Raw genomic sequence first — 10,740 nt, 5'->3', positions numbered from 1 at the left:
AAGCATTCTACAAGAAATTGCTAATAAGACGCTTTTACACAAAATAACAGCTTTTACTTAACGTGTTACTTGGTGTTTGTCGGTAACTTTAATCATGATTTTTTTAATGTGTACATTTTAACCATAGCACCAAGTAATATTAACTAAACTAATGTATTGACTGCACAACCTGTGGAAAGTTAGTAAATTGTACCCCTCACAGATTTACACATCACGTTGTTTTTTTCTACGATCTGACCCAAGGGGGCCTCCGAATTATTCCATTACAATATTGCTTAAAAGTGAAAATAGTCAAGCTCTTAAAGCTTCGATGAACTTGGAAGAAGTGTTTTATTATTTATATGATCAAAGCTAATTTATTAAATAATTAATTAATGCTGTCGTTACAACGCAGTGTTTTTCGACTCCAGCTTGACAGATGTTATAATCCACACTGGACAGTAGATGGCGCAGCTGCACCGTAGTAGCCCTTGTTTAGGCTGGGGCGACGTCATTTGATTGCATTTATCCACTCCATTATTTTCTGCTCGTAGTTTTGATTCTCGGTGTATAACGGTAGGTGAGAGTGTGAGTGGTTTTTAAGTGGTTTTATGGATATTTCCTAACGTCATCATGGCTTGAGTTACGACGTTAAAGTAACTGATTTTAATTTGAGGTTTCAAACTATTGGCTTTGTTCGTCTTTACACAGTTTGTGTAGGTCCCTTTCTGAGTGAATCCAAAAGTGAGAGAAATGTCGGACCGTTACTGTCAAACGATAACTTAACGACGTTTCAACTTTCCCATTTAGGATACCATTCGGGACACGGCTATAATCAAACCCGTTTAAATTTTACATTGAATTTTAAATGTATTAAAAAGTGAACATCGTCGTTTCAAATAACATGATGTCCTACACTAAAGACTAGCTAGGATCGAATGCGTCATGGGGTTTATTTTTTGGGAAATAGTAGGCCTTCGACATATGGAGAGGACTGAAGAGTACAGTAGTAAAGCTAAATCCTAAATTAACGTAAATATACCTTAAAGTGGGCAAATTCACGTGTACGCACCTATTGTATGTTGTACGTCCTGGCACTTAAAAATAGTAGTTAGCATTGTGTAGCATCTTATCCTCGCTAACTTTGTTGTATACGGGGAGCGAATATTTTTTTCGTAGTATGGTAGGGGCAAGTACCGCCTTTTTCGCCTCTGATTGGTCAGAAGGGCGCTCCTTTAGATCGTGTTTCGATTAGTCATAGCTGTTTGGGCGAGTTTAGGGTAGGGTTCGGTTTAACCCTAACCCTAACGAAAATCAATCATAGGCGTATCACAGACGTAAAAGGCGGTACTTGCCCCTACTACCATCCTACGAAAAAGGGTATAGTGTATAGTGCTTAGCATCAATATCATTACTTTACCGACAGCAATATATTGTTTCTCTTTTGAGAAATTCACTCATTGTAAGTCGCTTTGGGTAAAAGCGTTTGCTAAATGTAAATTCCATCTTTTTTTGCCACATCTCGTATAATAAACGCTGTGGCAGTTTTAAACACTCCCACTATGACAAGTCATTTCACGATTCATAAGTAAAATAAATGGACCAAAAAACGTTACTATTCACCCACGCAATAACTAACATTAAATGCTTCTATCCCAAAATGGTGGGGGTCATTGCCATGTGAGGTCACTAAAGATCAGACAAAGATCAGTCCATCATCACCACTGCATTGCATTGGGCTCATCAATTGTTTAACATCTCTCCCTTATCAGGTGATTTGGAGCACACGACCTGATGTCCACCATGTCGATACGGGACTTCTCGTTTCCTCGCCCAGAGACGCGGTTCTTCAAAGCTGGCCGACTCGTCTACAAATTCAGGATCAGAGCACGCAGCAGATACAGGCAAAACCGAGACCCTCGCGTTACAATCATCTAAAGGAATGGCTGTCAAGAGCTTCACATATCCACACACAAAATAGTCGTTCAACTCTTTTGAGATTTCCTTTTCTTTCAAAAGATTGCATCTTTTGACACTTTTTATTGCCTCAGACTGTTGTCGTTCTGTTTCACGCTCCTCAATGTTTGTTTCTGTATTCGTCACAAATGTGTAGTGAATGTAAAGCAGGGTCAGAAAGACATAATATACTGCTGTAAAGTAAAATAACGATAGTAACGAGGTCCACGCGATATATATATCGTCATATCGCTCAGCTAGACATCACAGTGTGATGTCGATTCCACATTCGTAGATTGTCAGTTATTTTTCTTAAAGGGGACCTATTATGCTTTTTCGACTTTTATGACCTATAAAGTGTCAAATAATGACGTACATGCATTTCGACGTATTCCCTGCTGACAGTCTGAGGTGGCTGTGCAGAGCGCTAAACACTCGGGACAACGTTTGCGATTCACTTGTTCACATTTCCGGAAAATCATCTACGTAGAGGCACTCCTGCCGCGCCCCCATATGCCAAATCTGCCCGCGCGCGCTTCAAGGAAGGTAGCCAATCACAACGGAGTTGGGTTGGCAGGAGGGGGGCGAGGGGGCGGAGATGGACGAAACCGAGCATTGACAGAGAATGCTGAAAGCGGCCAGATGAGAGGAAGAGTTTCCCGAAAATCAACATCGTTTTGTGTATGGTTAAACATGACTATCAATCATAATAACAACGTTTATAGGTCATAAAAGTCGAAAAAGCATAATAGGTCCCCTTTAAGCTATTTATTGATTACATTTACAATGTATTTTCTTTCCTTTACACCTGTTCTTCCTGAGAGGATCGGCGTAATGCATTTATCTTTTGCAACAAATGTTGTCTTTGACATGTTTTTCTTTGTTGTTGTTTTTTACCTTTTCGGCTCTTTCTGACCTGGAACTCTTAAATGTATTTATATATATCATGCGCCTGAAGTTCAAACTGTTTCCCATCTAATCTAAGATAAGCCATCCATTAAGTACTAATGGTTTGAGCAGTTGCCAAACAAACTATCGTCTACTCTATCTATCTACGATGGATGTGACATGAACTTGTCTGTGAAATACAGTAAGCCTGTGTTGTAATGTCCAACGTACATTTCAGTAATGAGGAGGAAATGTCAGTCGGACTCCTCATACAGCAGGAACTGGAGGTAACGTCATTCAGTCATTCATTCATTCATTCATTCACCATATCATAAATTAATGTGAACACATTAGCCCATTCATTCAATTGTCAATTGATTCATGCATTTTGATGTGTTCATTATTTTAAAGGGAGACGTCACACTTTTGCTATTTGCTTTGTAAGCTAGTGCTGCTTCAAATCCATGTTGGTAAAAAAATCCCAACATGAACTCAGTTTCCGTTGAAAATGTTGCGGGAATTTTGGGCCGAAGACGAGCGTTGGCCGAGAGTGACGTTTCACCTGAAATCCGTTCATTTGTTAATCTTTTGACGAGCGATCGCCCCGGTCGTCCTCGCAACACTGACCCCGTGACCTCATCCCTCCTAGGACATCATCAAGGTCACCCTGGAGAACCTGGAGGACCTCCTTCCCTTCTCCAGCATCCACTTCGACGTCTTCCCCCGTATCCTTCCCCCATATGGTTGCAGAAAACAGACCAATGAGTGGTGTGGTTAAGTCAACATTACCTATTAAAACAAAACAGTAAGCTGATGAAAGTCAGTCTTTCAGGTTGTCGATAGGTCGTGGGATTCATATTGAGTTGATTTTCAACAGTCACAAAAGGGGTTGGACTCTCACAAGCTGTCATAGGTCCATGTTCACGGTGGTGGAAGCTTTGACACTCGATGTGGCCGCCAGACAAGAAGCAGTGGAAGGAGGCTCCCACGCTGACCTTCACCCACGGCGGGGACCCTGTGCCCGCCTATCCGTATGTTGTCACCGTCCTGCTGGAGTCAAACACACACAGTGGTGGGCTGAACGCGACACACACTCTCTACTACACGCACTGTGAAACCTACACTAACTGTACGTCCACACCAGAAGCGAATTGAGCGACCAAATCGCCGGAAGTCATTCACTTTCTATGGGCAAGAGCGACCAAAGCGACCAAAGCGACCAACGCTACCAGCGGCCAAAGTTGAGCGACCAGAGCGTCAAAAAGAAGTTGAAAACTTTTTAACTTTATGCAAATTACTATTATTCGCTTCAGCGGCCAAACACTGACAGCCAATCGGAATGTAGACGCTCTTCGCTTGCGTGGATCCCAGGGAACATCGGCAGGCACTTTGGTTCCTACCTACCTTTATTCACTCACTGAACAAAATGTCGGCTGAAGTATTAATCGCGGCTGTAACTGGGCACCCGGTGTTGTACGAACCCACCCTTTTTCAGTTCAGAGATCGAAACGCCATAGTGGTTTGGATATCAAGTGATGATAAGCGGGAGTATTTATAGGCTACATCTAGAACGTTCGTATTTAAGCGGGAATCATTTTAATTTGCTCTACATGCCACCAATCTAACCAACCAATCGCGTGTAGCATGCTTTAAACAAAACCAAAAAAAAATTGAAATCGTCACATAAACAAACTAATCGACAAGACGAGGGATAAATGACAAGGGATATATCTCTTGTCTTTTATCCCTCTATTCCCCACTATTCACGGAGCCTGAGGTGAATAATTGTTAATTAAATAGTCTAGATAGATAGATAGCCTAGTCAAGTCTTTATTAATACCAAACGACACAAATCGTCGGGAATCCATTTAGGTGGTTCGGCCCACACAGGACAGTAGCCTACAAGACCACACAGAACAAGTCTGACTGGACATACACACAATACATCACATTAAAACTAGACACGCGTTGATAGATAGATAGACAGAAAGGCCTAGATATATAGATATGTTCCATTATTTGCCTTGCGGAGCCAACCAGTCCTGTGCACGTATGCAAATTAGCCATGTGCGCGAATGTCTATTTGTTTTGAATGCGACGAATGAGTGCAGATCATGATTTGCAGATCCAGATCAGTGAAACATATTTCAACGACTACAGCACGCAGGGTTTTTTGTTCTCGGTTGTAATTAGCCTACATTTTAGGATTTTTTTTATATTGGGGGGAATCCCTGTCCTACTTGTTGTCGAAGCACTTTATCGAACAAGCAAAACCGTCTCGGCAATATGGCCAAGGTGTATGGGAGAGTTCACTATTTGATATGGCTGTCTGTAGGGCCTACTAAACGCATACGGCTCCTTTAAATGCGTCTGCATAATTGAATTGTACGTCATGAGCGACTTGAGCGACCAAAGCGAACAGAAAAATTCGCAGCGAAACTTTGTGAGCAACCAAAGCGTCTTTGACGCTTTGGTCGCTCCTGGTGTGGACGTACAGTAAGCATGTTTGCATGGCTTTGTTGGGGTCATGCTCCATACGCTGTCCGTTGTAGATTCACATTCACTCTTGTCACACACGCCGAAAGATGGACTTATGGTACGAACACACCAAACGCGTACCATACGCAGCTCATACGCCCCTAACGCAGCTAAAATGTTGCTTGACCATTTTGTGTCAAAAATGGTCCTACGTACGCAGCTACGCGCCTGTGGAGTCCGAGGAAGGAAACCCAAACGCCGCCGGGTGCATGATAGAGCTTGGATCGGGTTAGATTAAATAATCTCGGATATAAATAACAATAATCGGGTTAAATAACTTCACATGGTGTGTCTGGTGTGTTTCCAGCATTCGTAGTGTTGATCAGCAGAGAAATAGTCCGCCAAGACGTTGAGGTTGCTTAGCAATCAGAGACTCTGTCCATGCAAGTGAACGGAGCGTTCACTCTTCGTCATAACTATCAAACCAAACATCCTTCACATTCACCGAGTGAACATTATGAAAGTAAAATGCACATTTCTCGCTAAAAATGTTTCCATAAACGCATTTAATGGCGTAACTATGTTACTATTTCCACACAGAATAAAGAAATGTCGGCCGTATGCTTCTGTCCAAGCTCACTACTCTCTGCCAGTGACGTCGGGTCAAGCTCCACGCTGATTGGCTAAGTATCACGCGTATGAGCGTAAAAAGTTCAATTTTTTTAACTCCTCGGGTACGCACGTATATGTACGCGCGTATATATACGCACGTATATGTACGCGCGTATATATATGCGCGTATACGCGCCTCATACGCCCCTAACGCGAGTAAAATGTTGCTTGGTACGCATGATACGCGTGTACGCACCTCATACGCGCGTAAACCCATGGTTCCCTATGGAAAAATTGCCGATTTTATACGCGTGGTACGCGGGTAACGCGTTTGGTGTGGCCGTACCTTTAGTATATCAAATATATTTAATATTGTAATATAGTATATAATATAAGGAAGTATCCTCACCAAGTGTTATGCTTTACTCTTTTAGGGTATCAAACCGACTTTACACCTGTGAGTTGGTTGTTTTTTCCTCATTTATACATTTCAACGTAGTAAATATATGCGGGCAAATGTAAGATATAGTATCATCAATGATATACATTATGACGATTTATAACACATTAAAGAAGCACTAAACCGTGTGTGTGTGTGTGTGTGTGTGTGTGTGTGTGTGTGTGTGTGTGTGTGTGTGTGTGTGTGTTTTCTGTCGGTTCATGGCTCGCCTCTGCCAGGAGCCAAAGCCCAAGCGCAGTAAGACAGACACGCCACTAGAGGACAGCATTTTACAGAAATTACTGGCCGCTGAGGCCAGGGTACCATATCAGGTGATCCGGTGTCATGTGACCAGGTGAGTAGCGTTTGCGTATGGGTCTTTTTGTGAATGAATTAAATGAGTGAATTAGGTATTGATGTCAAAGTGCGTGATTCGTATGTGAACGTTTAAAGTTGTTCTGAGGAGATTGTGGGATAACTATGGAAATATAATTTGCCAGGTGTGTGTCAGTGGTCCTCCTTGATCGACGCTCGAGGGACGGCATGGGAAGTGTGTCATGTGTGGATGCTGCAGGTTCTCCCCATGTTCTGTAACACCAGAGGCCCTGGGTGGTGGTAGTGTAGTGGCTAGGCTGTTTGAGTCACTCCCAGCTGAAAGGGGCTTTGTTCTGTCCCCTGTGTCCACCGCATGACCTGCTGGCACCCATGAGCCAGAAGCCCTCTCCCTCTAGCCCTGACCTGCTCATAAATGACCTGTGTCTGAATTGACTGTGAGTTGCTTTGGATAAAAGCGCCCTAACTAGGAGGGAGAATCCTTCGGTATCTCACGATTCGGTTCCATCTAGGTTCATGTCACATTTGGATTTTTAATCGATTCCTAATTCATTTAGATTTTTCTCTTCGGTACATAGGTTTGCTTATTTCAGGATCCACTCCAGTTCGCCTTGGGCTGGGGAAGGCGGTGTGGCCAACGATGGCAGAGTCAAGTTTCTATAAGATTATGTATTTTTTTACATTCGTAAAAGTCGCACCGATCGATTGCAGCACACAAACCTAAGAAAAAATCAAGAAAAGATTTTGTGAGTGGATTCAGAACCACAGAAGATAAGAACCAGGACTCTCGAGTGAAGAGGTTATTCCCCTGCGCCTCCTGTTCTTAACTCTGACTGAGGGAACAGTAGACAGTAGTCACTGGGGTTTCCTGGCTGTCGGCAGTGATCCTCAGAGGCCATGCTCAACTCCTTACAACCCGGGGGGATCGGATGAAGACCATGTATCGATCCACAACCTGTCCGCTCCCATTTTCCTCACACACACTCCACTGATTCTACCTCTTATGAAAGAGGGGGGTTGACAGCCGGTTCACTCTGGCGAAAGTGATGATAGAGTCACACGGGTGAAGTGGGTGAAGGCCCCCCAGGAGTGTGCACTCTCACACACCGGCCTCTTTCTTTGCTCCCCCCCTCGCAGGCACACACTGGCAACACACGGGCGCTTCCCCCATCCACCTTTTGGTAGTCCAGCGATGGCCCGAACGACCTCTGACCTTAACAGCAGAGTTCACCGTCCTCCCTACCTGTGCACACGTGCACACAAGCTCAGGCCCGTGATTCGCGTTGTACGGTTCTTTGACATTGAACGCGATTGTACGTTGTGATTTTTTTCACATCCATAGGATGTTTTGATGACAGGCGGAGCATAAGCTTGTCTTCACTAGGTTAAAGGTTGAGTCTTTTCACCAGCGCGAGGATTATAGCAATATTCGCGTCGAATATTTGCATCGCGGCTGATGGGTTTTAAGGTGCGGGTAAACGTTATTGTTCATCAGGCGCGAAGTGACGGATGCCTTGGGAAAAGGCACTCAGACTTCACGGACAGAAACACAACCTGCGTTCGCAGCAGAGGGGATCATGTGGGGAACGAGTGGTTTAGGGAAAATTGCGAAATCATCGGATTTTACCGCTTGATTGCTGCGTCGATAATCATATAGGACAAATGGTTTTGGTTTCGGGTTCGCTGGCTCTTCAATGAAGCCCTCTGTTTGCGTTGCTTATTGAGAACCTACAGGCGTCAACCAGTCCCGGTCAAGCGAATGTTTCAACCGAAATATGATCAGAGAGCCAAAGGGAAACGCTGTCAGGGCTGGGGCAGTCGACCGTGAAAAGGTTTTAACGGCTGCATTGTTTTCATTTCATTTATTTGTCCAACAAAGTGCCAGCAGAGCGGTGACTAACCCTCCGCCGGAAGAGCTACGGGAGTCGGGAGAGCCAATCGACAAGGTGAGGCCGTCTCTATTCTCCCTGCTCACCCATCCGTCCGTCTCTTCCGTCCGTCCGTCTGTTCGGTGTGTTTGTTCTGGCGTCGGCAGCCCTTCTCTTGCCCCGTCACACTTCCACTCCCCAGAGAGGACGCATCCGAATGCTGCAGTTCACCGACGTCTGCACTCCGTCGTCCATCCCTCTGATAATCAGCTCCCTGTGTCTCTTTGTGTCTTCATTCCCCACGCGCGCACACGTGCGCACACGCACACACAGGCACGCACACTAAAAAAGCAGACGCGCACCGAAGCACACGCACACGCACACACACCAAAGCACACACACACAAAAGCACACACACAAAAGCACACGTACACACACACAGACACACACATACAAAAGCACACACACACACACACACACACACACACACACACTGGTGGCGTCTCTAACTTTATTAGCGCCCGGGGCCAACATTAGCGCAGACAGGTGGGATAACGAGTGTGAGATTAAGGTTAATAATAGAAGTACATCTGTGTGTGTGTGTGTGTGTGTGTGTGTGTGTGTGTGTGTGTGTGTGTGTGTGTGTGTGTGTGTGTGTGTGTGTGTGTGTGTGTGTGTGTGTGTGTGTGTGTGTGTGTGTGCTCGTAGTTCCTGGGCTATGCTCGGTTTTTTGATTCACAGCAGAATCCTGTAATTACCTCTCCGCCTCCTCCCCCAGCTACTTCCTCCTTTCTCCTCCATTGCCCCCCTCTCCCTGCAGGCAGAACTCTCCCTCCTGCAGGCTACGGGGGAGAGTTCCCCTTCCACCCTCACCCACCCCCACCACCAGCGCACCACCAACACCGTTCCTATCACCACCCAGCACCACGACCACCAGAAAGACCACCACCACCAACATCCTGAAAGTGCTCATAAATGGCCCTAAAAGTTACATAAAGTGTATACAAATGCCCATGCATGGATGTTATTGATTGTAAAAACCAAAAGCTTTACTAATAGGACAGCTGATGATGAGCTAGATACTAGCATGAGCTGGATGCTGTTTTTCTAGGGCCTGTAGCATAAACGATCCAGATGGACAGTATCTTCTACACTGCTCATTGTTTATACTTTTTCAATCATTTCGTTTTTCATTCAGGGTTTGCGAAAATACTTCGGGACGAAGAAATGATCAAACCCCTTGAATAATACCAAATGTTCCCTGTTCTCTCTCTCTCTCTCTCTCTCTCTCTCTCTCTCTCTCTCTCTCTCTCTCTCTCTCTCTCTCTCTCTCTCTCTCTCTCTCTCTCTCTCTCTCTCTCTCTCTCTCTCTCTCTCTCTCTCTCTCTCTCTCTCTCTCTCTCTCTCTCCCTCCCTCCCTCACAGGGGGCTAGTCAGGAGGGGTCCCGTGTGGACAGCCAGGATCCCCCGGCTCCGAGCCAGGTGCATTCTGGGGGAGCGGAGGGAAGGGGGGATGAATCCGGCGGGCGAGGCTCTAGACCCGACGCGGGTTCGACCGGGGCCGACCCCAAAGGCAAGGTTGGTCGTGGCACCAAGAACACACACACATCATGTTACACTGTTTAGTGTAACACTGTTTAATGTTATTACATTGTACATCCAATGGTTTAGCTACTGTTCAATCCAATGCTCAATCTCTCTCTCTCTCTCTCTCTCTCTCTCTCTCTCTCTCTCTCTCTCTCTCTCTCTCTCTCTCTCTCTCTCTCTCTCTCTCGCTCTCTCTCTCTCTCTCTCTCTCTCTCTCGCTCTCTCTCCCCAGCCGTATTTCCCCCTTCGCTGTGTTCTTCAATGAGGGATCAACCGTCCGTCTGTTCCAGACAGGTCTCCAGAAATACAGCATTTGCATTTTTTTCCTTTCTTTCGTGATCCTAATGTTCCAGGGTCTTCCATCATAGATACTGATGGTCAGAGTAGGGGATGTTATAAAGGTGTCAAGTGTTTTATATATTTGATTCCTCCGTTCTGTTCGCGTTTTTTTGGAGACTAATGAAAGGGCGATATTGCTAACATGTTCATGATTTCAAATGGGAAAGCAAAATAAGTAATTGTTTCTGGTGTGAATCTATTGTTAACTCTTTTTCCACCATAAATTACACAATGGTTAAAAATGTTTTACAGTCAGTGTTT

General features: G+C 44.9%; 1 protein-coding gene across 1 annotated transcript; it reads left to right on the top strand.

Moving 5' to 3' along the window:
* Positions 1-442: 442 nt before the first annotated feature.
* LOC132475609 (membrane-anchored junction protein) lies at positions 443-10,740 on the top strand. Its single transcript, XM_060076838.1, has 10 exons — positions 443-555; positions 1,752-1,883; positions 3,062-3,110; positions 3,473-3,548; positions 3,785-3,895; positions 6,348-6,370; positions 6,571-6,707; positions 8,565-8,631; positions 9,979-10,131; positions 10,373-10,740. The coding sequence occupies exons 2-10, from the start codon at positions 1,774-1,776 to the stop codon at positions 10,403-10,405; spliced, it is 759 nt and encodes a 252-aa protein (XP_059932821.1). The 5' UTR covers positions 443-555; positions 1,752-1,773; the 3' UTR covers positions 10,406-10,740.

Source organism: Gadus macrocephalus, chromosome 17 (assembly GCF_031168955.1).
Source record: "Gadus macrocephalus chromosome 17, ASM3116895v1".
Classification (NCBI taxonomy): domain Eukaryota; kingdom Metazoa; phylum Chordata; class Actinopteri; order Gadiformes; family Gadidae; genus Gadus; species Gadus macrocephalus.
The sequence above is the reverse complement of the archived record's forward strand: the minus strand, read 5'-3'. Positions and strand labels throughout refer to the sequence as shown.

Coding starts and splice junctions, on each gene's coding strand:
- LOC132475609 (XM_060076838.1), top strand. CDS start 1,774: ATGTCCACCATGTCGATACGGGACTTCTCGTTTCCTCGCCCAGAGACG. Junction 8,632..9,978: donor CGGGAGAGCCAATCGACAAG/GTGAGGCCGTCT, acceptor CCTCCCTCACAG/GGGGCTAGTCAGGAGGGGTC. Junction 10,132..10,372: donor GGGCCGACCCCAAAGGCAAG/GTTGGTCGTGGC, acceptor CTCTCTCCCCAG/CCGTATTTCCCCCTTCGCTG.